Here is a 27,479-nt window from a genome sequence, read left to right on the forward strand (position 1 = left end):
GGAGGAGCAGGACAGGCACGTGGCCTCATCCTCCAAGAAGAAGGGTAAGAAATACAGCTCAGCGCCCTCCGGTGGGCCAGAGGATATTTACTTCACTACACTGTACAGTCAAACTAAATGAATCAGGGTCCGAGCACTTGAATAAACTGCTCCTTTGGCAAAATATATTTTTATGCAAAGCTGTTATTGTCGTGTTAGTGTTGTGATTACTGAAGTGGCTGGACACCCTAGTGTGTCCGTGTGGTGGGTGTCTGAAGAAGGTGTGATGTCCGTGTGTCACGGTTGCGGTGTTTGTGACGTGTCGCCATGCTGCCACAGAATCGCAGCGCTACTCCACGGTGCACTGCACAGGTTACATGCGCACGTGGCCCTCCAGTCAGCTGGGGGCCGAGGGCGAAGCCGAGGTAGACTCCTCCCACTTCAGCTGCCTGGTCGCCGTGGGCCGCGTTCACCCCTACGCCGCCCCCCAGGCCAACGGCGAGGTCAGGGTCAAGGTCAAGGCTGCAGAGTTCGTCACCCGCTGTGCCCTTGATGGCAAATTCACCTTTGTGGATCAAAGGTAAGACTGTGTGGCGTGCTCCCTGAAAACACATTTGAAAATAACAAAATTTATTTGTTTCAGTAGATTTGTTTAAAGCTAGACACTGATTTGTGTTGCTATCCTGACTCCAGTTTTTGCTACTGCATGCTAACAGCAGAGCCCGCACCTTAATGACCGTACCTGCTCCTGTTCCTCAGAGCCACCACCATTCTTGGCTACCTGCCTCAAGAGCTGTTGGGCACATCCTGCTATGAATATTTCCATCAAGACGACTTGCCTCATTTGGCAGAAAGACACCGCAAAGGTGAGTGAGTGAGCAAAGCCGGCCCTGACCAATGTGTGCCCTAGGCGAGATTTTGGTTGGTGCCTCCTGGATCATCTTAAATATTAATAATATATAAAAAAAAAATTAAAAAAACAACAACTACCACCAGTGCAAATCAGGGCAATTTGCCTACTGCAACATTATTATTTCAAAAGTGCATCTGCAATGAACAGAGGAGCATATGTGTGTATTAATATATATTTATTTAAAAACTTGCTGAGCTAAGCTAATCATAGCTTTTTAATTGTAAAATTGTGACAGTATATTAACCACGTGACGTGATGCAATGTGCCAAATATGTATTTTGAAAAATGAGGTATTTAAGACATTTTGCGCATCCATTAAATAGATCTGTGGGCGGGGTTAGCAGTTGGAGCTCACTGATTGGTTGAGTGGCAGAGTTCACTAAGATCTTACAGAGGGGAAAAAGCCACAATGACGATTGAATGTTAGTTGTGAGTCAAGCGAGCTGGTTTCAAAGAAAAACACAACAGCTACAGATTGGCAACTTTTTGGATTTGTTTCAAATAAAAATGAGAGACCATTGGAGCACGCCCCCACGATTATAATTCGATAATATGATTGGTTGATAAAACTGTCAATCCATAATAAAAGCTCTCAAAGTAAAAGGCAAGCGTATGCGTCAGATAAACAGAAGTTCCTGGGGGAGGTCCTTTCTCTCTTTTACCTAGAAACAACATTGTGAAATATTCTGATTGGTTGATTTTTTTTTTTCAGCGCTGAGTTTTTTTCCCATCACAAGCACAAAAAGTGGATTTGAAAGCCGATTTATAGGAAAAATACAAATTATTGGTGAAGCATTATTAACATATATTATATATAATAGATAAAGCATCCTTTTTAAGATAAATTAACCTTCAGAGAAGGCGTTGAAGTCCCTGACGGTTCGCCACTGGTATAGTGTTAATTCACCACATTTTACCATTATATTACCTGTTTTTTGCCGCATTTCTTCCTCTACTTTTCTCCTTTTTCTACCCTGGGCACCAGAGGTCTTCTCCCTTTTTGACGTCTTTACGGGGAGATGTCACTCACTCTGTGGTGTCTTTTTCCCCCACAGAGAAACAGTAATGAGGCGCGCAGAGCGCGCGGGGGCGTGCGGGTTGGCGCGGGGGTGATGGGTGTCGTGTGTTGTTATTATAATAATTATTAATTTGACTAATATTAAACAATGAAATTATGATTATGTGGAATTTGCTTGTTTTCACATTTATTAATTGTTCAATTGTAACAAAAAAAAAAAGCATGCACGCGAGCGCCCCCCTGGACAGACGGCGCCCCTAGCATTTGCCTGTATTGCCTAATGGAAGGGCCGGCCCTGTGAGTGAGTTACATGTTGAAGGCATTCTGTTGTAATGGAGTCAGCTGACCCAAACACTAACGCATGTTAGACAAAGTAAAAGCTACACTAACGTCTAATTGACTGATTAGCATGATTTCATTTGCATAATGATAGTTAGGCCTTGTGACTTTCAGTTCTCATTGGTCACATTGGCATCTTAATTTGATGCAGGTTCAACTTCTCTGAGATCTTTATTATTAATGAAATTGAGAGTATTTTTTGTGAAATCTTGTAGGATCCAGTTAAAGCTGTTTACTAGTTTGATCAGGTCTTTGTTGTGTATTTAGCTGACTGTAATTAGACAGAGTAAATCAAAAACAAAAAGGCGTGGCCTATAGGTTAGAGACATGGTCCTGTAAGTTTGCTGGTTCAGCAGTAACCTTGGCTGAAATGAGAAGGCACCTAACCTCCCGAGTGCAGTGAGCAAAGCCCCTAACCCTCTGCACAGTGTTCTGGGTATGTGAGGGTTCACGCCGGTTGGGTTAAATTTAGAGAAGAATTTCCTTAAGGTCATATGGTCATTTCCTTCAGACCTAGAAGCTCAGTCCCAGTAAGCTGCTCCCATGTGACTGGACGTTTCCCATTTCTGTTTTGTTGCAGTGCTGAGAAGTAAAGAGAAGATCGAGACAAACTGCTACAAGTTCAAAACCAAATCTGGCTCTTTTATCACCTTGCAAAGTCGGTGGTTTAGTTTTATAAACCCCTGGACCAAAGAAGTGGAGTACATTGTGTCAACAAACACAGTCAAATCGTAAGTCGGAAAGGGTTGTTCTTTAAAAAAAAAAAAAAAAAAACAGTGTTTTAACACTTGCACTCTCTGACATGTAGTCCCTGACGTGTACTCCGTGACGTGTACTCCGTGACGTGTAGTCCCTGAAGTGTAGTCCCTGACGTATACTTTCTGATGCTGCTCTTTCTGATCTCCGGATGCGAGATGTCCAGCTAGCCGTCACGTCGGCTGTGATCACCCCAGATGTTGATAGGTTGCTATGTAATCTTTGTTTCCTGACACAGTGGGAAGAGTAGTCCAGATGGATCAGGAGATCGCTCAGAAAAGCCTCTTCATTCCAAATCCTGTGAAGGTCAGTGTCCTTTACACTCAATTCTGTAATTATTACATTATTATTTATTTCATCTTGTATCTAAAACGTATCAGCCTTTGTAGGTAGCGTTTGAGTCTTAAATTTATGCGGGTTTGATGCCAACCTTTCCCATGAAAGAATGTGTTGTGTTGAACCTTTGGGGTTTGTGTGGTGTCGTTACCTGTGTACTGAAACCGTCTGTTCAGATGACGCCAAGAAGTCCCTACCCATCATCCCAGGGATCTCCTCCGGCACCATGATTTACGCTGGGAGCATTGGTACCCAAATCGCCAATGAGCTACTGGACTTCAACAGGTAAGGCCTGTCATGCCATCTAGGAGGTTTTTTTTATTTTTATTATTTTTATTATTATTATTATTATTGTTGTTGAAGTGGTTGAATTCTTCCTGGGTATGACTGAAACTTCATGATTCTGATTGGCTGTTCTCAGGATGAACTCCTCCCCTTCCAGTGGCAACGTCAGCCCCTTCAGTCTCCTCCAGGACAAGTCTCCTCTGGCTCTTACACAAGGCAGCAGCAACGTGAGTCAACCTTACCACTATGTCTGTGCGTGTGTCTGTATGTGTCTGTCTGCATCTGCCTTGCGATGAGACTGTGTGTTCTGTGTGTTGGTCAAGGTGGTGAACGGAGACGGCACAGACGTGGAGATGCCCAGTAAATCGAGTTCAGAGGACGACGCACGAGGTGAACCCTTCACACGGAGCGAAAGCGCCCTGGGTAACTGCACGACCTCCCCCCTTGTCTGACCCGCCTCTCTCACACACGTTTGGCCCCGCCTCACCCGCTGTTCCTGTGCCGTGTTGCAGAGGGAAGCTCCCAGCTTGACCTGGATGGGGTGCCCGGACTGGCCAGCCTGAGCAGTGACGAAGCCGCCATGGCCGTCATCATGAGCCTGTTGGAGACGGACGCCAACCTGGGAGAGGGCGTGGCCTTTGACGACATGCGCTGGCCTCTATGACCCCACCTCTCCACGACCCTCCTCTCCTTTTTCTTTAACGTTACCTTTCATCTTGATGTGGTCTTTTACAACAACAAACCCTCCATCACTGAGAAACGGATCATCCCCATTCGCTGGATTTAAAATTATTCTAATTTATTCATGTTCTTTTACCTGGAAAGACATGTGGCGACTCATTTTTGTCTTCAGTCAAAGAAAATTGGGTATCCAAAATATTAAAGGACACCCAGTTTCTGTCTGTCTCCATCTGTCTCTCTCTTGCTCTGTTTTTTTCTTTCTGGTCCTCAGTTCATCTTCCAGTACTTTAAACAGCAGAAGATCATGGTACTAGCTTCTGAGGACCTTAAGCAGCAGCGCCAGATTTGACTGGTCTGCTGAACATTTATTTTCAATTCTGAGGACACTACTTGGCCTGCTCCTCCTGTGCTGAGACAAAACTCAGCTTTTAATCCAAGTACCCCTACAGTCCTGTGGCTTAAAAGACTTATTTTTTAAGTACGTAGGTGTTCTACTCTTGAACTCTGATTGAATCTTTTCCACATGAATCTGTACTGAAGGTTTTACAGGATGCATAAATCCTTAAGGATTGTCAAGGGAAACCCACTAGTCTTTAGGACAGAAGGGCTCCAGTCAAGAGCTTTTTGTATTGACTCAGAGCTACATGGCGCTGTCACAAGCTGGGGGTCATATGTCAAACGGCAGGACTACACAGAGAGGTCTGAAGTAGCACAGTGGTCTGAACCCCCATCCTCTCCTCTCGTCTTCAGTCTCGAGCCTGCGTCAACACGTTTGTTTTCATCTTCATTTATCCTTCCAGGTGACCGCTAGCAGCTTGAGCCTCTGAGGCTACCGTACCACACAGACGGTTCACAGGACACACAGGCACAGAGCAGCAGAGAGAACTCAAACCGCCAATCAGATCAATACACAACTCTCAGGGAACATCTGAGCAGGAATCCCAGCTCGTTCACCTCTTCCCTATTACACGTGTTTGTGTTGCCACCGCCTGGGTGGTCTGCCAATGTTGCACACTGGCCACACTCATTTTCTGTTCATAACTGTGGTCATTGTGAGGGTGGTTCATAAGATTTAGTCTTTAAAACACAAACTCAGAAGAAACTCCACATGGTGGAGTTTGACCTCTGGCCCAGTTATTCATTTTTGTCTGATTGGCTCCCACTAGTATATCTCAAATGTCTGATGATGAGTGTGCTGTGAATGTACTCCGAGGTTAGGGTTAGGGGTTATCGTTAGGGTTAGCATTAGGGTTGGGGTTGGGGGAAGTAACCGTCGCACACGACCAATCCCAGTGAGGGGTGAAAAGGAAGAGTTGGGGAAATAAGAAAGACAGTTGAGCCTTGGATCTAGGAGGGCGGGACGGCATCCACTTACTAGAAGGTTTTTCATAGAGGCCCAATGAGTGTAAGGGACCCATCTTAGTGATCCAGTCCGTTTCAGCGGCTCTGCGCTGGAAACGGGACCAACGTAAATTATGTTGTAGGATCATTACCCTAAGGGACTTCAGGCAATATTTAACAAAATGGTGGGGGGGGTATGTATTTCCCTCTGGTGTTGGATGTTATACCTGTGTTGGTACATCCTGACAGTGACTGGATTATTTTTGGTTTCCCCCACATAGTGTAGGTTGCACCTGGAGCAGTATATTAAATATATACAATTGGAGGAACTGCTCTTTGGGGGTGGGGGAGAGGGGGTTCGAGGTTAGGGTGAGGGTTGGAGTTAGGGGTGAGAGTTGGGGTTAGGGTGGGGGTTAGGGTTAGGGGTTAGGGTTAGATTAAGGTTAGGTATGTACAGTTGGTGAGAACTCAGTGGTTAGACTTGGATTAAGCTATGTGACTACATGATATATCTGACTAGCAATTAATATTAATTCACCCAATAGATTTGCAGTTCACTCAAAGACTTTCTTCTTTCTGAGTAATAACACATGATGCTATCCCCCACTTCATCAAAACAGCATTGCAAAGCTATAATATTGATTGTAGTGTCAAGAGTCTGTTAGTGTTACATTGGGATGCATATGATAACATACCAAAGTACATTTTTGTCTGAGAAGATTATTCAGGTTTCTGACTGCAGTGCATCCTAAATGCAGTAGAAGTGTGTGCGTGTGCAGGTGCACGCACTCGAGTGTGAGTGTGTGTGTGTGTGTGTGTGTGTGTGTGGTCCTAGGTGGTAGGGGTGGTTGTTCTGAAGGCTTACCTTCTTCCAGTACTGAATTACCTTCTAATAAGAATCATCCAGGACAAATTCTGCATATTCTTTCAAACAGCACTGTTTCTTTTAAAGAGATTGTGCAAAGCATCCTCATTCAGGTTCATTCTTTCTCACACTACCTAAACTAATACTTGATGGTAAGAATGTTCAAGCCTATTTGCATAAGAGTTCATTGTGTGTCCTCCCACAAATGTGTCCCCCTTTTTTTTAAATGAGACTGCTTGACCCCTGACCTTGCTTCCAAATATGCAGACTGGGAAGATCTAGGGACGGAATTTCTTTTAAACCTACTTAGTATTTTACGGGATCAGTTGGAGTGCTAGCCAATCAGAATCTGGTGTGATGTCCAGCAAGGATTTGGATTGGTCGGTTAAGTCCTTGAGCAGAGGAACAGTTGCTCTTTCCACCTGCATGGACATGCTGTGAGCTATGACGTATGTGCCATGAACTATGAGGTAAACACAATAGAAAAAAAGATTTGTTGAGTTTTTTTTTTTTGGTTGTTTGTTTTTCGTATCCATGTACTGTGTGTAGTCATCCTTGGACCTAGTGTCCTTGATCTGTCAGTATGAGTATGTACTAACGAGAGTGTCACGTTCTTCAGTGACACCATTGAGTACTGTATTTGGGTCAGAACCTCATACCTTACCACCTTCTGCTTCAGTTCTAGCATCAGATATCCTAAAAAAAAATAGCTTGCATAGATTTTATTGCTAGATTTCTTCTTCCCTGTTTCTACCTGTGATATTCACGCATGCCATCTTTGTGTAATGTTAATTTTTTAAATACATTTGTTTATTTTCCATAAACATGTTTGCCTTATGAGACAGACCCCCCCCATGCTGTCTTGGGAGAGTGGTGGTTCACGTGTTCAGGACTGTTCGCCCACCGAGGGGAGCTCGGCCCCTCCCACTTTTACTCACACTTCCGTGAACCGCGTGAGGAGAGTGTGAGCTGGACGCTCTTGCTGAGCTGGAGATGGAGAGCACAGGGGCAGCAGTAGGGGTGGGTGGTCAAGGCCAGGTCTGCTAGGAGAGTACCACCCTGTTCATCCTCCTTCCCTGTTTATTATGAAAGCACTTAGATGTCTGATGCCAATGCTGCTGCTGTGAACAGGTCTGATTCATGATGGAGGCGATGTCCGTGTCTCCGGGCTGCCCTGTAAACAAACAAGCAAACAAAAGATTCTTTAATAAACAGTTAGTTTAATTCATATTGTAATTGTCGTTCACATGCATGAATGTGTGGGGGTGGGCATATCTGACCAATGGAGGTATATATCTATTTAATAGAGGTATATATGTAGCCAAAGGAGGCATATATATATATATATATATATATATATATATTTAATTGAGGTATATATCTAGCCAAAGGGGACATATATCTAGCCATCGGAGCAGTGGAGTTTCTAGACCATCTGAACTGGAGGGGCCAGACTCGAACTAGTATGTATGTTGGGGGAGGAGGGGATTTGTAGCCTGATTCGCTAAAAAATAGTGACAAAATTTCTGTGTCTCACACAGCGCCTCATTTAGGGGTCTCACACCACACCTCAATGAGGGGCCAAGGATGTTGACTGGGGCACTGACATCCCCTAAAACTGCCTCTGCACAGGAGGTATATATCTAGCCAAAGGTGGTATTCATACTTTCAAAACAGGATTCAGATGAGAATTAGACACGTGTTTTGTTGTAATTGCACTTTGAGGTGTACATCTAGGTGTTCATGCTTCTTGTCAGCTGTGACATGAGGGGTCTGGGAGCAGAGCAGTGCTGGCTGACACGGTCTACCTCTGCCGCGGAGGCAGAATACAGCAGTTAACAGCTTGCTGTTACGTCCATCTGCTTCCAACGGTGTTGACTGTGTCTCATGACTTTCTGCAGCTGTGTGTGTGTTGTGCCCTTTCTCCTTAAATAGGTCACAGTGTTCCTGTTGGGACATTGGAGTGTGTGCATGGTATGGTAACATGTAACCCAGGTCCCCACAAGGGGCAAACACTTCAATGCATTTCCGCTCCCAGGATTCACTGGTATTTGCGTAAATTTGGGAAAGGGGAACACATTTGGAAACATCATAAAAAAGCAAAGCATGGGCCACGTGTCCTTGAACAAGCTCACTCTCTCACCCTGGACTTGCACTCAGGGTAATTAAACATCTCAGTCCACCCTGCGTGGTGTCCCCTGCTGTGAGATTACATTTACTTAATTTCACAGGTGCGGGGTGACCCTTGTGAGAGTGATTAAGGGTCAACATGGTAAGCTGGGCTCCGGGATTTATAGACATTTGCATCACTCCACGCGGTGCTTGAGGAGCAAGTCTGATGATGGGACAGAGTGCGACGTTACCGCGCAGGAGTGGAGACACCTACATCACCCAACTGTATGAATGGTTTAGGTAAGGTCGGACAGTCACAGATTCAGCTGTGATGAGAACTGCAGTACTCCAGAATAAACTGCCCCTTGCATAACTCTCATTAACAAAATGCTGATCGTTCTTCTTCGTGTACTGTGTAGCCTATTGGTCAAATGTATTTTATGAAATGATTTCATATGGTTTTACTTCAAGGTGATTTGATAATCTAATGTTAACGGCAGGAGATGGGTCCCATGCACGTGCGTGTAAGTGGTCGGCACTTTTGGGCTGTGGTCATTTCTCTGTTGTTTGTCAGGAAGTTCTTAAATGAGTGTCCCAGTGGCCAGATTGCACTGCACGAGTTTAGACAGCACTTCTGTAGCAGTACGGTGGGAACAGAGTCTACAGAGTACGCAGAGCAAGTATTCCGCACTCTGGACAGCAATGGGGTAAGGCAGGCTTCACCCACGCATGTCTGGACTTTCCTCCACAGCAGAATCTAGTGAGAACTACTTAATTTATAAACCTAATTATCTCAAACGTTCTTGTAGTCACAGACCTAAACTAATGTCTTAGTAATGTCTTTGTGTTAACATTCTAACATAATGTTCGGTTCACACCTGCAAAGCAGGAATTACTTTGAAAAACTGAAGGAGTGCCAACGACTTGTGTCCCTGAGGGTTCGTTTCCTGGGCCACTCGAACATGCTTCCTCTTGGGCAAGCTTTGTGAGATTTTAGGCTGTCACAGCTATGCAGACAGCACTCCTGCTCTTCAAAGAACTAATGTTTGCTCAACTCATTGTACCTTCAGCATATCACTAACTACATGAGCTAAAACTTTATGCAGTTGAATCAAAATTAAACAGCAGTGAGAGGCACGTACTAGCTGCCTTTTTTAATTAGAAAACCCTACATTCTAAAAAGATAGTTTATAATCTTGGCATACTAATAGAATACAATGTTCTCCCTAAGAATACATTCGTTTCTAGCAAGGTAATGGCCTCTTAATGGGGACTCCCAAAAAAGACAATCAGACAGCCTCATCTGATTTTAAATGCAGCTGCTAACGTTCTCACTATAGGAGCAAAAGAAGAGATTACCCCATTCTCAAGTCCTTACACTGGCTACCAGTATTTCACAGAGTTGATTTTGTAATGCATTATTACTGGTCCTTAAATCACTTAATTGTGTAGGACGAGTGAATCTATCTGATTTGCTGCAGGGCTATGAGTTGGACAGAACCCTCAAATAAGCAGGAACTATTACAAATTACTATTATAAATAGTCATTTAGTCCTGCTTACAGTACACTCTAAACACAGAGAGGCAGCGTTATGGCATTTGTAAATTGAACCAGCTGTCAGAGGACATGGAATGATCTTCAGTGGAAACTAAAACTGTAGTTTGGCCAGACTTTGTGTTTGGGGTGCAGTTACCTCAGATCCTGAGGCATGCGCTTTAGCTTATGGCTGTATTTTTTTTGTATCATGGACCTGGATTTAACCTTGACCAGGACGGCGTGGTTGACTTCCGTGAGTATGTGACGGCCATTAGCATGCTGATACAAGGCTCGTCTGTGGAGAAGCTCTGTTGGTCCTTCAAACTCTATGACAAGGACAAGGATGGGGCCATCACCCGGTCAGAGATGCTGGAGATCATGCAGGTCATTACTATTACCTTTATTGCTTTAATTGGAGGAGTTCATATTTACTGTATCGATCAATTTTCCATTTACCATGCAATCAGGGCCGGAGTGGGACACATTTTCAGCCCGGGAGTTTCATGTCCAAATCCGGCCCAAAATTATTTTTCCCTCCCAATCGGCCCAAACTAGAGACTGACATGAGCCGGCCCATCGGGAATCCTCCCGAATCTCCCGATTAGCCACTCCGGCTCTGCATGCAATTTAATAACGGTTCTTACTCCGGGCTGAGATTTCTACGTGGATGTTTGTGGTTGGCTTGCAATACTTTCCATCTCCATTAGAGTGCAGCAGAGACTTTTAACTGTTGACAGGCCGTGTACAAGATGAGCGTGGCCGCCTCGATGACCAAGCCTAACCCTCTGACTGCTGAAGAATGCACCAGCAGGATATTCACGCGGTTGGACAAAGACAATGATGGTAAAACTGTAAATACTACAAGGTCACTCTCTCAAACATTACAATTATGACTTCGAGCGATTCTCCTTTGCTAAGTTCAGAATCAGAAATACTTAGAAATACCTAAATCGGAAATACAGAAAACCCTAATGTGTGCTCATATTGTCGCTATTATATTATTATTTTAGTATAGCAATCTTAAAATGTACAGCTGACTTTTTAATATGATACCAATGCACGACATCGCATGGTCTGTTTTTTGCTTTGTGTCCTCAGCCATGATCAGTCTGGAGGAGTTTATTGACGGGGCGCTGGATGATGAGTGGATTAGAGAGATGTTGGAGTGTGATCCCAACACGGTGATGGTGGAGAAGCCGTTTAAGGGATGACAGTGATGTAGAGGGTTGGACCCACAGGAGTGAGAGGGGTGCACGTGCTGGTGCACGTTAGTCTTCTATCAAATATGAACGCGTCTGAACCTGTTGCATTGGTAATCAGTTGTAGAAGATACTGTATTATTTAATGTGTACTGGGATGCATGGACGTAATTTTGATTTCAAAAGTGGGGGGACATGGATTCGTCGCTATTTAAATATTTGGTTTTAACCGTAAAAACTGTGGGGGACCAAAACCGGCTTTTGAAAAAGTGGGGGGGACATGTCGTCCCGTCCCCCCCCCCCCCCCCCCCCCCCAAAAAAAAATTACGTCCGTGCTGGGATGGGATGTGTGTTATGTCCTATATAATGCTATTTCAGCCCTGACTTAGAGCGTTGTTAGTAAAACTTTAAGATTTAATTGCAGGTTTCATCTTATGCTTACTTGTTTGCGGTTAAATGTAGGCATAGGTTACTGTCCGCTTATAGAAATGCTTTTATAACTACTTTAGCCTGTAAACGTTTTTAAACACAGACGAGGCGAGTCAAATAAAATAGTGGTTGTTCAGTTATTATATTTCATGTCGTGTAATATTTACATAAGCTTTATGTAACGTTCAGGAATTTCTGGCTTAGTTGATTATCACATACAGCAATATTGTTTACTCTTCTTATTTACTTATTTATGTACTTATTTTCTTGTTTTTAAGAGCGTTTGGTAGATAAAGACGTACGTAGCTACATTAAAAAAATGTGTCATTGTCGAGTCTTGTAAATGTGCATACTGGCAAAAATGAATGAACCGGTTGATTCCATACCACCATTTAAGTGTCGCTTCCCTACTGTGCATCTCAAATGACATAGTGACACTTCAAATAGTAATCTAACATGTAAAACCTTTGCCCAAACTGCATATTTGAACTAGCAGCTGTCTTCCGACAGCAGAACGCTGACTGCAATAGCCTACGGCTTCAACACACAGTTGATATAACGGGCAAAGCCGCCGTAATATCCCTGAATAAGGCCCTCCTGGGGTTAGGCTAGATGCTTGTTGGGATATTTGTGTCCGACACCACCAGAGATCCCAGCAGCGAACCGTTTCTTCCCAGTCCACCTCGTTGTGGGGCGGGATAGGCCCTAGTGACGTACACGCATTCACATTTCACAGTGGACATGGCGCAGGGCGAACCCAACATACTGGGGGGACCAAGGCTGTGAAGTTAAGGAGAGAAAATATATTAATCCATCAAAATCTTACGTCCCTTTTCATCGTGTTACACTTTCGAAAGCAGTTCAACTTCTGGTAAGTTATTTTGATACAGTTGTCTGCACTGATGAATAAGCGAATGCAACAAATTCTACTTTGAAAACTCGTTAAGTGTGTCGTTTACGCTGCGACTCGTCAGATAGCAAAATGTGGGAATTATTTACGTCCTTTCGGACGGAAAAGTATCTTCCTGTTCGAATGTGAAACATTTTACTGTACCATTAGACAACAGTCTATTTGCATAGCCCGGGGGTGTCACGTTGGAAGTCCTAAAAAAGTATTTGCCCTGTACTGTTTACGTTGAAGGGACGCTTTCCTGCCACAGCTGTGATTACTGTCTGCATAGATTAATTCAAAGAAAGAAAGCGTGAAGTTTAGAAAAAGAAAACTCGCCCTGGGTTGTGATTCACGCCTTCCACGTAATCACCGAGGAGCAGCAGGTTTCCGAGTTGAGCTACCGGTTGTAGACTACTGCTTCCACGGGTTTTGTCCGTTGTGAGCAGGGAAAATCTGGACCGATTCGTTTCGTGAAGTTACAGAACAACAAAGCTCCCATTATGTGATGCATGTAAAAACTGTAAATCAAACCATTTTATAGTTTTAATATATGATTAACTGAATTTAAAGTTAGTTTTAATGAACATTCTTGCGTGCGATTGCATTTCACTTTTATTTTTACAGTATGCTATAGATAGACGAGCAGTCTACCTCCATGCTTTAACGCGGGGCCGCAATAACTCGTATTCCACTAGGTCATCCTGATTTGGAGTATGAGTGAGTTATATACACCTTGCTTTCCTTCCCAGCATCTGTTTAAAGCTGCAGTCGGTAAGATTGAGAAGAGAGTGGATTTAGCTTGAAGCTACCACCAGGCCCCTCCCCTCGCTCTCCGCTGCGTTCCAGCTCCGCCCCCAAAGCACCTCCCTGCAGAGGGGGCTGTGCACGTTGTGAAACGTCAACATCGATGGCCAACAAACCAGTCATGAAAAAAAAGTAGTTGGCAGTATATTTTTGGTAAAAGAACTTAGATGCATGTCAGTGCCTAGATGTTTGACAACAAACTCATGAAATAAGTAGACCATTTAGCTGTGAGAACACTTCAAGAAAACTCAACAATGCTAACCAGCAGCCTTAGCATCAGAAACAAGCAAATGACTTGTTTTAAGTTTATATAATATATAAACTTTATTATATAACAAAGAGCTCCTAGGTTGTCAAAAGACACAAAACTGGATGTAGAAGTAGACCTCAGTATGTTGCTTTGACTTCATCTTCCGTTCTCTTCAGGCAAAGGTTTTTTTTCTCCTTCACATTTTCACATCGTTGAACAGTGGATGGGCTGACACAGTCTGGCTCTGTTCTCTCACTCTGAACCTGATAACTGCTAATAACAAGCTTGCCCTGGCCTTGAAGACTTACTGACCTCAGATCAGCGTGTAGTTGACAGCATCTGCCTAAGAAAACTGCACATGCCAGTCTGATTCCCCCTCCATGTCCCCATATGCTGGTTAAGTATCAGTCCGTTCAGCAACAACTCTGTCTTACCCATTTCTCTGAATAAAGTCTTAGGCACATGATGCACACTGCAGGGACAGCAGTGGAGGGCTTGGACTGTTGCAGCCAAATGCTGTCCAAACCAAAATGCTTATCCTATTTTTTTTAGTTGTTTGATCCTCAGACAGAAAAGTTTCAGTAGCTGCTAGAGACCTTGTCCCTTAGATTATATGGACTGTTTTCCTTTCAGGGCCAGAGCTGGTGTTTGGACGACACTTTACCAGCCTTCGGAACATTTGTAACTTCGTCGGTGGTGCAAAAATCGGTTTGATCTGAGACTGTATTCCAGAAACGCTCACTTACGGTTTTGTGGGGGTGTTTTTGTTTGCTTGTGTTTTGCTGGTGGTGCAGAAATGGCTCTGGATCTAGTTTGGTTTGACGGAAGTTTGCCCCCTGACGAGTCAGGCTTCAGAACTCGCTGTAAGCTTTGGAATATTTCAAGGTGAAAGAACTTGTGAAATAACCCGCTGCTCAGAGGAGCTGATGTTTCAGGAGCTGGCAGGCAGTTCATCAACTGCAACACCATAGTCAAATGCGCTACAAAACCTTAAACATTTAGGATATTTATCATAAAAGATACACGAGCAGTGGTAATAAGCTACATGTAAAGCAGAAATGTGGCAAACTCTACATCGCTATGGAACCCAGTCAGGCCCTGTAGCTCTTTCCACCGCTGAAAAGCTTTGTTTATCCTTGTTTTATCTCAGGCTCGGTCTAATTCTTTCTTTTTAGTTTGTAAACAACTAAAGCAAATGGCAGTTGTGGTTGATTTTTTTTTTACCGTTGGTTTTGCAACGTTTCCGAATCCGCTCACTGATTTGTGTGTTTGTCCGGGTGAGCACGAACAGTGATTGACATTACGTCGGGAGAAGTGGGTGGAGCCAGACATAGTGAACCGCCAGGTTCGCGGTTTTCACGCTAAATTGGGCTAGTTTGAAAATCTAGCCGCGGGTAAAAATTCTAGGGTCGCGGGGTGCGGTTTTTTGGGGCTACTTTTGAGTTGAGCTACCGCGGGAGTTACAAGTCAACACTAAGAATCGATCGCGATCTAATACTTAATTTATTTCCATTTTACACTTGACACCCCCCCCTCCATGTAACTGAGGCCTACAGTTACATAAGTGTCGTGTACTACTGTAGGGCCACTGTGGGTTATCGTAAATACGAGCTATTTTTTAGAGTTACCTAATGCTGACATAGTTATGACAGTCTCTGTATTGCTTTCCAAAGGCAGTTTTCCACCGGACGCGGTAACCGTGGCGTTCTCCCAGCTGTACGCAGCTTTCACACTAAGCGCGCGACACCGCAGCAGTCACGGTTGTGGCACGTGGGGTAATAGCCTGGGGTCTATTTTTTACCACTTGCCGCCGGCAAACCTTTTTTCTACCTAGAAACAGTACCAACGTCCCGTATTCCTGTCATGTAATCTAGACCAATAATCAAAACAGAACTGTCTAGCGTCTATATCTGATGTGAAGCGTTTTGAATTGTTGCCGCGTATTGAAAGTGCTGTAAAAAATAAACTTACCTGAGCTATATTTTCCTCAGCAGCATTAACACAAATCTCGACAGTTATAAACTAGTTGACTTTTCCGGTTTGTTTGTTTTTTTTTTTACTGTTCACCAGTAGTAACTTTTCAAAGTAAAAATGTCAACTCATTTGAAGTGTTTGAGGAAACAAACGCAGTCACGGTGACCGACTTGTTAACGTATTTCGGTGTTGTCCCGCGGGAGCGAGCGACTGAGGCTCGTCTGCCCGTCGCCACGGCGGGAACGTGTCTCATTGTTTCACCACACAATGAAAACCCGCCCTGCTCTGTAGGGCCCGTAGTCCTCCAACGAGGAGAAGAGCTCATGCGCATCACACACAGCACGTTTTAGTGCGTTTTATAACGGAGGATCTGTTATTTCCCCGTTTTGTAGTGCCGTAATCGAGTTTAGTATCCTCAGTGCTGGTGTTGGGTGGACTATGGTAATGCACAGGGGAGCAGACATGAGTTTTCAGAGAGGCCCTGAGGCTGGCGGTTCTCCAGCAAATGCCAACAGAGGTTTGTTGAGACAGGGTAGGGCTCCAAGTGCACCAATGGTTCCTGCAGGTTCGGTGCATCTGACACGCCATTAGCAGGTTTTTTAGTTCACTAGTCTTTAAAGTTTCCCTTGCTGGGTGTTGTAGGTGAATGTTTCTGTAAGGCCGACTTTCAGACACCTCGAGTCAAGAGAAGAATTTGCAAGACCAAGTCAACTGTTTTTTTTTTCTCTGGGATTAAAAAGTGGTGACATTACTAATCTGCTTTTGCAAGCTCCGCTGGTCTAGCAGCAGCTTGCAGAGGAGACCCATTTCACAAGTGTAGTTTATACATCCTAACTTTTACAAAGCCAGAAGGAAAAAAATGGTCAGATCAGTCCTGAAGAAATACTCTGTTGTCATACTGCTGGATGTTTCTACTGGAGGCAGTATTTATGTCTCAAAAACGTATACTATTTTGAAATGTAAGGGTTTCCGTTTTTCCGTTTTGCATCACCCTGATGTGAAATTCCAGTGACCAGATGTAGCTGGAATGCAGATAATTTGCACATATAGCAGTGATGGAGGAATCTCATGGAATTCTACCCAATGCCACGCGATTCCAGTGACCATCACAAAGAACTTGTGTTACTGTCTGGGCACCATGCCAATGTGTTCCTGCAACAAAAGGAAATTCCAGAGATGCAAAAAGTGACCGTTGTTGAGCCGGACAGACACAGAATCAGTGTTTAGTGCAGTGGAACAGCTCAGCACACATATATAGTTTGCGGGTCGAAATCACAGGCTAATCTGAATGTTTACTTGCTTGGACACAGAACTATTTGTTTCCTGTGTTAAAGAAACAATGTGTGTTTAAAGTTTCCTTAAAAGCTCCTAGGTGTGATCATTTGTTCTTGAAAGACATGACTGGATGTAGAAGTAGACCTCAGTATGTTGTTTTGACTTCATTGTCTGTTCTATTCAGGCAAAGGGTGTTTTTTCTTTCCCTTCACATTTTCACATCGTTGAACAGTGGATGGGCTGGCACAGTCTGGCTCTGTCCTCTCACTCTGAACCTGATAACTGCTAATAACAAGTTTGCCCCTGGCCTTGAAGACTTCCTGACCTCAGATCAGCGTGTAGTTGACAGCATCTGCCTGATAAAACTGCACATGCCAGTCTGATTCCCCCTCCATGTCTCCATATGCTGGTTTAGTATCAGCCCATTAGAGACCTTCCCTGTCCCTTAGATTATACGGACAGTTTTCCTTTCAGGGCCAGAACTGTTGTTTAGACGACACTTCTCTCTGTGCCTGAGAACATGTATAGCTGCATCGGTTGTGCAAAAATCGGTTTGATCTGAGACTGTATTCCAGAAACACTCACTTGCGGTTTTGTGGGGGTGTTTTTGTTTGCTTGTGTTTTGCTGGTGGTGCAGAAAGGGCTCTGGATCTGGTTTGGTTTGACGGAAGTTTGCCCGCTGACGAGTCAGGCTTCAGAACTCGCTGTAAGCTTTGGAATTATTTCAAGGTGAAAGAACTCGTGAAATATCCCGCTGCTCAGAGGAGCTGATGTAGGTCCCTGGAGCTGGCAGGACAGATGGGTTTGGCTCTTCACACAAATGTCACTTTAAGTTTCCTCCCCCTGTTCAGGAATGCGAGTGAAATACTAATTTTCTCAAAAAAGCATTTCCCATGTGGATTGCTGGGAGCTGACTGGAACTAGTCTTTGAACTGGAACTGTTCTTTGAACGAATTCAGAGCAGTGGTGGATCCGTTATGCATTTTTCTTCAACAGAATCACCTTCTTTTTTAGTTATATAAGAGATGTTGGAGAAAAAGGAGTAAACTAAATTGCGCTTGCTCATGTATTTGTTCTTTGATGTGGTTTTTGTTTGTGGGTGGGTTCTGTAATACATTAAGTGTATTGAAAACCACCAGCTGAATGTGAGGTGTTACCAGTGTGTTAGACCAGCTGTTTAAATAAAATTAACCAAACAACTTGGGTGGTTACACAGTTTCTCCAGCCCTGGAAAGTAATGAGGTGGTATTGTGTGAGGAATAAGTGTCTTAGTCTTCCACTGAACTCAAAAGAGTCGATCTGACACAGGCTGCTGAAAAGAGAACCTCATACGTTGAGGTTTTATACCCATGTCAGAGCACGACTGCGTCAGTCGTATACGTATAGGCTGTGGACCAACCTGAGTCAGTCGTATACGTATAGGCTGTGAACCAACCTTTTCTTTCCTGCTGTGTAGTTTGGTGTGTTTCTGTGCACGCGTGTGTCCATGTAGTGACGGCTCTTCTGTTGTGAATGTCTGAGGAGAGAGGCTGGAAGAACGGTGTCTCTTGCACTGCGTGTTTATGGGCTGTCATCCAGCAAAGTGTCCTCCACTCCCTCTATGGGACGCAGCCTGAGCCCTCGGCCAATCACTGAGGGAGAATGCACCAATTATTCTTTCAACTTGGGGTTTGCATCCTGACTGCGTAGCCCAGGGAACGACGGCTAAATAGGAATCATCCATTCACTTGGAGGATTTACTATGTGGCAGGGCAGCGGAGGAAGCCCCCAGCCCACAGGTCCTGTGCAGTGGGGATTGGGGGGGGGGTTTGCAGCTGTTAGATGATTCATGCTTGGAGCAGGACCAGTCAGGCCAGGAGTCGTGTATGTACCTGCATATTAACACAGCCCAGTACAGCGGTGTGGCCCAGCTGGGTTTGTTTACGGTGACTACAGGTTGTCTCATCCTGCCACTCTTCTTTCCCTGTGCCTTTCCTGCTGGTCTACTTTCATGATGTGAGAGGATAAATTTGCATCATAGCTGAGCCGAAGGCTGACACCCATCGCTGTACTGATTAACACAAATGCTGCAGGCTTTGATGAACTTCCTCTGTCATATCATTTGACGTTTGGCTGTGTATACAAGCATTCACGATTGCAGTGCATCGAATTTAAATATGATGTTCAAATACATCTGTTTGTTCTTAATGTTCATTCTTGAATGCCTTTGTTTTTAGTGTTCCAGGGTTGAGTCGGAATACTCAAGATGATGTCCGATGCCAGTGACATGTTGGCAGCCGCCCTGGAGCAAATGGACGGTATCATAGCCGGTACGTGGCAGCCGGCTTAAATGACTCGGGTTCGGATGTTATCAACACGGGAGACGCCAGATATATATTCAGATGCACTATAATTAAAATGGTGTGACCTCACCATGTGTTGTAATTGATAATTATTTTAAGCTTCGTGTAGGCTGTGTCTACACGGTGAAGTTTCAGTTTAAACTTTTTTCTATTTTTCCTCTGTGTATGAGGTTTTTTTTTTATGGTATCCACTACTGAACCACAGAAAGGCTGTTTAACGGATGTTATGATTCGTGACTTCCATTACAGACACTGACACTGTGTCTAAATGCAATGGCTTATGAAGTAATGCTGGTTTTCAACACTGGTTAATTATAGGTCTGGTGTTTCATGTAGAAGTTGCCTGTCACATCAGGTGATTTCCCTGAGCCTTCAGCCACGCTCCTTTATTCTGGTCTAATTCAGAGTCCTATGTGCGGTGCTGTAGCAGACGTCTGTCTCCGCAGGCTCCACTTCTCACCAGTATCTTGATTCAGAAATTCTTATTGGTCCCAGTAATAATTTTTACATAGGTATAATGTTTGGTTGCACTCCAGATAATTGAAATCTCACCCTGGAAATATTAATCTTTGGGGTTCGTGTAATACACTCACATGATGTGATAAGTACATATAAAATATATTAAAATATTTGAGTGCCCATCTGACTTTCTGCCGTTTGTCACAGGGTCCAAGGTGCTGGACTACTCCAACGGCATTTTTGATTGCCAGTCCCCCACATCGCCCTTTATGGGGGGGTTGCGAGCCCTGCACTTGCTGGAGGACCTCAGGGGGGTTTTGGAGCTCATGGACCCTGAGGAAAGAGAGGGACTGCGTTGCCAGATCCCAGACACTACTGCAGTCAGTCTGGTGGGCTGGCTCCAGGGAAACATGGTATTCATCTTCATCATCATCATCAGCGTCATGTTACCATAGCGTGTCACTAGATGCAAGCAAATAGAGTAATAATAGTGCAGTGTTGCTGTGTTGTAAATATAAATGGCATTTATGTTTGATTTTATTACTTTTGTTCAAATGCAAACATAGCAACTGTTGAGATGCATAGTTTTAGTATAACGCAATTGTACTTGGTTAAAGTGGGCATTTTAAGACATTTGGACAAATCTAAATGTTCTCTGGATATAGTAACACCCCGGGGATGTTATCTTCAGTAAACGTATTCAAGTACTGTATGCTGCAAAGGAGATTGGAGGTCTGCCAAAAGAATGCCAGGATCAATACGTAACACCAACTCATTGTGTTTCCCCGGAGATTTGTGTTGGTCAGTTCACCATGTAAGGTGGTGTTGGAAGATTGTGGAACTCATGACAACTTCTTGGACTGAAAGTAAAGCTTTTAAGGGCTTCAGTTTAGCTTGTTTAACTTCTCCTCCTTAAGTGGTTTAATCTTAACTGTGTTGGCTCATCTGTGTGAATTTTAGTTGGCATCCATCCAGAAGTAAACAGAACTTGTTTATTAATCATTAATCACTCTACAGTTTTAGAATTTTTTATATAATGTTTTTGAAAATAATGTCTTGCTTTGATGTTTTAGTCGAATGGACACATTTCAGTAACTGGCGACATTTATCAGGACAGACTAAATCGTCTTGAAAGTGACAAAGAATCACTTGTACTTCAGGTAACTTTTGGGAAACCTTTAGCTGACGCTTACGTTGTACATGCATTATTATACATATATTTTAAATATAATATTAAATGGCTATGTAACAAAAGTACATCAAATGTGTAAAAAAAAAAAAACAAACCTCTTTTCAGGTGAGTGTCTTGACGGATCAGGTGGAAGCTCAGGGGGAGAAGATCAGAGACCTGGACCAGTGTCTTGAGGAGCATCGTGACAAGCTGAATGGCACTGAGCACATGCTGCAGCAGGTAGCCAATCAGCACTGCCGTCTGTCGGCGGCCCTAATCCTGCTGATGTATAGATGCAGTGTAAAGACAACATTCAAAAAGAACAGCTCTCCATCTTGTGGAACATTCTGTGCCCTCTGGACGTTAGGCCTGCTCCCTCTGGACGTTAGGCCTGCTCCCTCTGGACGTTAGGTCTAAACCCTCTGGACGTTAGGTCTAAACCCTCTGGACGTTAGGTCTACACCCTTTTTTGGTGCTTTCCAATCTAGGCTCTAAACCTATTTTTATCGAGAAGCTTTTGGCTCAGTTATCTGATCATTGTAATTTTTTTTATTGTTAGATGCTGTTTTATTTTGTCCTTTAAAATGTAGTCAGCTTGTATAGCACTTTGGTTAAAATGCGCTTTATAAATAAAGACTTACTGTCTTACTTGCATACTTATTCTAATAGAATAGTTTTCTACTAGTTTTCTACACATCGGTCCACGTGTAAGGTGGATTCTGTCTGCCATATGTATCATGCCCCCGCTGAAGTGCCAGGAGATCACAGATCTTTGAAGATAGATATTTGAAGATCAGAGATTTGAAGATCACAGCTGAGCAGCACGTGTGTGGTTGGCCAGGATGTGGCAGCCCCAGAGCAAACAGGAGTTGTGTCCCTCCCTAAAGTCTTCCATAGTACCAGGTTGAATGGGGAGGTATCATCTAGCCTGCATGCTTTCTGCCCCAGTTATCGTGCCAACAATCTCCTGCCCCAAGACCCATATAACCGCAAGGCTATGACGTGTAGATGTTACATGAGCCCGATGATCTCGTCGTATGTGCTAGTGAAGCGTGTTGCTCTGCTTGTTCTTCAGGAGCTCATCTGTAGGTCGGCCCTCGAGACTCAGAAGCTGGAGCTGATGTCCGAGGTTTCCAACCTGAAACTTAAGCTGTCTGCCTTGGAGAAGGAGAGAGTTGTCTTTGACGACGGGTTCAGAGATAGTGAGGTGAGGGCCTTCGCTACACTTTTGCTTGCTTGCTTGTTTCTAGGCCTTAAATCTCTCTGCAGTCGGTAATTAATTAAAATAAAATTTACAAAGGTTTACATTAAATGGTTTAAATTAATAGAACGTATCATTTGACGATATTTTGTTTCGGTAGAACTGCAGTAAGCAGGAAAATGTAACCGTAGTCGTTTCTGGGTGACATCCACATTACGCTGTGTTTTTGTTGTGCTATACTGGACTGTTTCTGTCTGCTGGAACACTGGGGCTTTTATGTCCATCCTGTGCTTTTTCTGCTGTGTGGACAAAAGACCACCACAGTCTCTGCCAAGTGCAGTTTGCTGTGTGAAGATGTTTTGGGAGGCTTCTCTTCTCGTGGAATAGTAGCTTCTGTAAGTCCGGCATCATCTGCACATGTGCAGGTCTGGGAGTAGATTGCAGTGTTTCCTGAGCATGTGGGTGTTGGGCAGAGGTTTATGGGAAGGACTGGTTCCAGTACTATGAAAAGACATGTGGTGACTGGACAGCAAATGATCTGCTGAAACGCATGGATGCCTAGTGTTCTCTGTATGGGGAAGGGTGAGGCTGAACAGTACACAGGCTGGGTTGTTTTTTTTTTTTTTTTAGTGTTGCTTTTCATTGTCATTACTTTTTTCCTTTTTGTTTCCTGTTTTTAACGAGTTCGCTATAAAGTTTAACTTTAGATTAAGATTTGGTTTATGCTGTTCTCAGTTGGGCCATATCCAGTGCCGTCCAATCCAATAATTTAAAAAGCAGATGGAGAATTTAGAGTATAAACAGAGCTTACTTTTAGAGATGCTCAGACTAGGGACCCTACTCAACACCTGTGGTATCTCAACACCCTCCCTGAGCACTATTGGAACACAAGGATGGGGTCTGCCCTCTTACTGATATGTTAACAAATGTAGTTTGTCCTTTTGAACAAACATCTCCAGAATTGCACAGTTTTCTGGCTGCAGACTACAATTTTTTAAATATCCATTCAGAAGTGGATAAGGAGTTTATAGCAGAATTGTGAAGTATGTTTGGTCTAGGATGGTGAACACGTTCTTTAAAGATAAGGAAAGTCAGGCCTGTTTCCTGGGATTCTTTTCAGCCCCGTGATTTAATGGCCTACTGCTGCAGAATACTTATTATTTTTATGGCTTGTATAAAAATGGTTTTATCGGGGTGTTTACCCCTTACTGATAGATTTCCTCAGTGTAACATTAGCTTTGAAAAATGAATGATGTTTGAACAATAATGCCCAGAGGAGTTGTGACTGTAGGTGATGTACGTCTTTTTCTCTTCAGGCATTGATTCTGGAGATCAATGAGCTGAGGTATCGAGTTTCTGAGATGGAGAGTGAACGGCTACAGTGCGAGAAAAAGCTGAAGACCACTAAGGTGAACCTTCACTCTTGACACCTGTCCTTCACTCTGACACCTGTCCTTCACTCTGACACCTGTCCTTCACTCTTGACACCTGTCCTTCACTCTTGACACCTGTCCTTCACTCTGACACCTGTCAACATTGCTTCAACCTCATTTCACGATCTTTCTCTTTACACAGGGTCATGTAGTCTTCAGTGAACTTTGTGATGTTATTTCTCATCCTTCTTTCCCTCATTTTTGCTGAATCTCTTTCTCTTTCTCTTTCACTTCTTGGCTAACCTCTCCACTGCTAGTCGCTAATGGCGAAGGTTTCTAGCCTGAAAATCAAAATGGGTCAGTTGCAGAATGAGAAACAGCGGAAGGAGTACGACGCCCAGGCACTGAAGGTTGGCGCTCCTCAGGGGGACTGTGTGAGAGTGCTAGGTTTGCCACTAACTGTTATCTTAATAGCCTACAGTCTTTGACAGAGATCATAAGCTCATGCTTTAAGATGTCATTAAGTGTGTGTCCTTTAGTTAACATCATATCATCTTCCAAACCCTGACGCAGTTTATATGCTAATCTGCAAGCTTCTGCATGTTCCATTTAAAAATAACTTGCACCAGAAAGTTACTCAAACACTCCTGTGAATCCACAGTTCTGTTCTGCTTATGGTTCCCGAACCAAACATCTCCATTTTGTGTGTATATAGAAAAATGCAGAGGATTTATGAGGCAAACCACTTTTTAACATTTATCCCAACCTACCAACAATTCCAGGTGATGTTATGAATGATTTTTAAATTAGCAAGCTTTATTTTTAATATGGTTTATTTGCTGTAATGGCTCTCCAGTGGTAGTTCCAAAATAGTTATGCAGGAGACGGGGACCAAAATTTCCAAAAGTTAATTTGTTTAATTTGTTGGACAAAAGATTTGTCATTTTAAATGATCGTTGGACAGATCGAATCAGCCTGACCATGTGAAGTCTTAGTTTAAAGGAGCAAATAATAGCTGTACATCTAACCAAACATTTGTGGGCAAAATCTCTTTAGTTAACCATAGGTAGGCTGCAATGTCAGACTGTTACATGTAAGGGATGACTGGGACAGTAGATTGCATTGATTGTGGGTTGGGGGGGGGTTGGTCATGAGCTCATCATACAGTCATGTGCAGCTGGCCAAGAACCAGCTGAGCATTCATTTACTCAATTACTCATTAATTACTGCTATGATGGCACTGTACAGAACTGTACTGTAAAGGGGCCTTCAAAAAATTGTTCCAGAATCACAGCCACCTGCTGTTGATTTAACCATTAAACATTTAATTTTCTTCATCGTCTTGGTCCTTCTGATTCAAGGCCTCCATTTGGTGTGCTGAACCGTGTGTTTCTGCTTGGCTTTCCAACAGTTGTCCTATGTATTTAGAAGATAAAAAAAAATTTGTCAAACTTTCATGTTTTATGTATATGGAGTAACTCTGAAATGTATAAGTATGTATGGTGAAGGTTTCACAATGGTGAGAGGTATTCAGGTGTTGAGCAGAACGAGATCGTTTCTCACGACGTGCTCGCATGTTCTTAAGGAGGAGCTGGCGACGTTGAGAAGACAGCTGGACGGCAGAGACGGAGACCTGAGGAGGCTGCAGGAGGAGGCGGGGCCCAGGTTGGCCACACCCACAGGCTCGGAGAGCTGTGAGAGAGGTGAGCCAAGCCCAGACACTGCCAGCACTCTGGCTGCTCCAGCTCACCATGGAAACGACCTCAACTCAGGGCGACATTTTAAGCTGGCAGTGTGGGAATGACCCCTGCCTGGAGCTGTTTTCACCCAGCACCGCGGCAACTACCCCAGCCCAGTGGTCCTTTTCAGCCGCCACTGTGATGTGTCGATGCTGAAGTCCAGTTAGGTGACATTACACTGAGACAATATGGATCTCCCAGTAAATCATGTTCAGTGTGATTGTGTCTGTTTACCTTTTCATGATGGAGAACGTTGCAGTACTGTAACAAAACATTTGTATGTTGTTACTCTGTCTTAAACAGTCTTCCATACAGAGGACACTTTTAAAAAGAGACTCAAAGAGAAACGTAAGGGGCTCTCCCTCCTACATGTCATTGTTGCCTGGCTAAGTTCTGATCTTTCTTCACAGTCTGCATGCATGTACTTCTTGTGCTTGCTGTGAAACGAAGGAGTAATGTTCATCACTGGGCCTGTAGGTCCCAAAACGCCAGTCAGTCAGGAGAAAACTAAAGGAAGCATTCATTAAACTATTAGCACCGATGTTAACCGTCTTCAGGCCGATATCTGGCAGTAGATGTGGCAATACCTGGTAGTCTTCCAGCATGTTGGATGCGTCCTGTCCACACCTTTGTGTCCACCTGTGTCCTTCAGCAGTAACACCTCGAGTCCGTGTCTGCTCTCAGCACGCTGTCACCTCTCCACCCTTCTTTTCTCCACCATTAGTGGGAGTGGCTAAACAGAGGAAGGCTCTGGGGCAGAAGAACACTGGCCCCTCCCCTCTGGCTGCGTGCACGCTCACCCCAACCCCAAACCCCCCCCACAGAGCTCCACCTCTGCTCTCGCTCCTCACTGAGGTCATCAATGGGCCTCAGCTCCTTCTGTACCCCTGAGGGTTCATGATATGCTGTCGTGTGCCTTGCGTGGGTGTGTCTGCACCCCTTCACCTGGAACTACTTCTCTTCTCTTTGCTTCATGGCATGTTCTGTATTTCCTAGATATGGAGGTGCAGAGAATGAAAAAGGCTGTGGAATCACTGATGGCAGCCAACGAAGAGAAGGTACCACCACCTCTCAGCTTCGCTCGCTCTGTGTGGTCTGGGTGCTCATAATCTGCGCTAATCCTTGCCTGTTCTGTAGGATCGCAAGATTGAGGAACTTCGGCAGTCACTTGTGCGATACAAGAAGGTGCAAGACATGGTGATGTCGGTGCAAGGGAGAAAAGGTGGAGCATTTAACATGTATAATTGCTGCTACAAATTAAAGTCAGTTTCCTTTATTTTGCCCTGCACACACACCCCTCTGCTGCAGCTGTGGGAGCTCCCCTCACACTCACTCCCCTCACACTAGCTCACTCTCCCCCCCTCACTCACTCCCCTCACACTAGCTCACTGTCCCTCCCCTCACACTCACTCCCCTCACACTAGCTCACTCTCCCTCCCCTCACACTCACTCCCCTCACACTAGCTCACTTTCCCTCCCCTCACACTCACTCCCCTCACACTAGCTCACTCTTCCCCCCTCACTCACTCCCCTCACACTCACTCCCCTCACACTAGCTCACTGTCCCTCCCCTCACACTCACTCCCCTCACACTAGCTCACTCTTCCCCCCTCACTCACTCCCCTCACACTCACTCCCCTCACACTAGCTCACTGTCCCTCCCCTCACACTCACTCCCCTCACACTAGCTCACTCTCCCTCCCCTCACACTCACTCCCCTCACACTAGCTCACACTCCCTCCCCTCACAATCACTCCCCTCACACTGTCTCACTCCCCTCCCCCACACTCACTCCCCTCACACTCCTCTCTCCCTCCCCTCACACACCCCTCTGCTTCTTCTCAGGTAAAGATAAAGGAGAAAGTGATGAGAGCAGTAGTGACAGCTCCCTCTACATGTCCACTGCTGTCTCCGTGTCTATGGATGCAGAGAGGTCCATGCTGGCTTCTGCGGAGGAAGGGACAGAGAGGTCAAGTGAGGAGGTACTGTCCCCTGTCCCCGATCCACTATAGCTCACAGGTGGCGTGCAGGACAGGTCAATACTGTAGGGACGAGAGTCTGTATGCTCTGGGAATTTCTGCATTCTCAGACTTTACTGACTGGAATAAATAATTCCTGGCAGTGTTTGGTGAAACTAACAGCCTTGGACTTCTCTTTATAGAGGTGCTGCTAGTGTGATGTGTTTAGGGCTGCCATGATTAGTCGACTA

General features: G+C 44.4%; 3 protein-coding genes and 1 long non-coding RNA gene across 9 annotated transcripts in view; 3 read left to right on the top strand and 1 right to left on the bottom strand.

The window, feature by feature from the left end:
* bmal2 (basic helix-loop-helix ARNT like 2) overlaps nucleotides 1–6,013 on the top strand; it is an 18,415-nt gene extending 12,402 nt beyond the window's left edge. For both annotated transcript variants that reach the window (XM_076984950.1, XM_076984957.1), the window contains 9 exons: nucleotides 1–44; nucleotides 319–559; nucleotides 739–845; nucleotides 2,830–2,980; nucleotides 3,244–3,311; nucleotides 3,518–3,626; nucleotides 3,763–3,853; nucleotides 3,950–4,049; nucleotides 4,139–6,013. The exon at nucleotides 1–44 is cut by the window's left edge and continues 106 nt beyond it. In XM_076984950.1, coding sequence (XP_076841065.1) covers nucleotides 1–44; nucleotides 319–559; nucleotides 739–845; nucleotides 2,830–2,980; nucleotides 3,244–3,311; nucleotides 3,518–3,626; nucleotides 3,763–3,853; nucleotides 3,950–4,049; nucleotides 4,139–4,290 — 1,063 coding nt within the window. In that variant the 3' untranslated portion in view covers nucleotides 4,291–6,013. The remainder of the gene's footprint in view (nucleotides 45–318; nucleotides 560–738; nucleotides 846–2,829; nucleotides 2,981–3,243; nucleotides 3,312–3,517; nucleotides 3,627–3,762; nucleotides 3,854–3,949; nucleotides 4,050–4,138) is intronic.
* A 2,045-nt stretch (nucleotides 6,014–8,058) lies between these two features.
* Nucleotides 8,059–12,122, top strand: LOC143485548 (guanylyl cyclase inhibitory protein). The gene is made up of 5 exons (XM_076985001.1): nucleotides 8,059–8,925; nucleotides 9,200–9,332; nucleotides 10,397–10,546; nucleotides 10,900–11,005; nucleotides 11,261–12,122. The coding sequence occupies exons 1-5, from the start codon at nucleotides 8,852–8,854 to the stop codon at nucleotides 11,371–11,373; spliced, it is 576 nt and encodes a 191-aa protein (XP_076841116.1). The 5' UTR covers nucleotides 8,059–8,851; the 3' UTR covers nucleotides 11,374–12,122.
* LOC143485553 (uncharacterized) lies at nucleotides 11,836–13,458 on the bottom strand. The gene is made up of 3 exons (XR_013122922.1): nucleotides 13,334–13,458; nucleotides 13,019–13,135; nucleotides 11,836–12,570 (listed from the first exon to the last, which is right to left on the bottom strand). It is a non-coding gene; the product is annotated as an uncharacterized LOC143485553 (long non-coding RNA).
* Nucleotides 12,502–27,479, top strand: part of ppfibp1b (PPFIA binding protein 1b) — a 33,533-nt gene continuing 18,555 nt past the window's right edge. The window contains exons 1-13 of one of the 5 annotated variants that reach the window (XM_076984910.1): nucleotides 12,502–12,661; nucleotides 19,202–19,294; nucleotides 19,994–20,199; nucleotides 20,860–20,946; nucleotides 21,084–21,197; nucleotides 22,033–22,164; nucleotides 23,475–23,567; nucleotides 23,849–23,941; nucleotides 25,117–25,234; nucleotides 25,574–25,618; nucleotides 26,267–26,328; nucleotides 26,408–26,492; nucleotides 27,116–27,252. In XM_076984910.1, the coding sequence (XP_076841025.1) occupies nucleotides 19,231–19,294; nucleotides 19,994–20,199; nucleotides 20,860–20,946; nucleotides 21,084–21,197; nucleotides 22,033–22,164; nucleotides 23,475–23,567; nucleotides 23,849–23,941; nucleotides 25,117–25,234; nucleotides 25,574–25,618; nucleotides 26,267–26,328; nucleotides 26,408–26,492; nucleotides 27,116–27,252 (1,236 nt within the window). In that variant the 5' untranslated portion in view covers nucleotides 12,502–12,661; nucleotides 19,202–19,230. The remainder of the gene's footprint in view (nucleotides 12,662–19,201; nucleotides 19,295–19,993; nucleotides 20,200–20,859; nucleotides 20,947–21,083; nucleotides 21,198–22,032; nucleotides 22,165–23,474; nucleotides 23,568–23,848; nucleotides 23,942–25,116; nucleotides 25,235–25,573; nucleotides 25,619–26,266; nucleotides 26,329–26,407; nucleotides 26,493–27,115; nucleotides 27,253–27,479) is intronic. The other 4 variants (XM_076984924.1, XM_076984916.1, XM_076984929.1 and 1 more) reach the window with 4 other exon arrangements.

Source organism: Brachyhypopomus gauderio, chromosome 2 (assembly GCF_052324685.1).
Source record: "Brachyhypopomus gauderio isolate BG-103 chromosome 2, BGAUD_0.2, whole genome shotgun sequence".
In the NCBI taxonomy this organism is placed as follows: Eukaryota; Metazoa; Chordata; class Actinopteri; order Gymnotiformes; family Hypopomidae; genus Brachyhypopomus; species Brachyhypopomus gauderio.

What these genes read in the sequence shown, in the direction of transcription:
- LOC143485548 (XM_076985001.1), top strand. Translation starts at nt 8,852, where the DNA reads ATGATGGGACAGAGTGCGACGTTACCGCGCAGGAGTGGAGACACCTAC. An exon ending in GCACTCTGGACAGCAATGGG is followed by an intron (nt 9,333 to 10,396) that starts GTAAGGCAGGCT and finishes AACCTTGACCAG; the next exon opens with GACGGCGTGGTTGACTTCCG. An exon ending in GTTGGACAAAGACAATGATG is followed by an intron (nt 11,006 to 11,260) that starts GTAAAACTGTAA and finishes TTGTGTCCTCAG; the next exon opens with CCATGATCAGTCTGGAGGAG.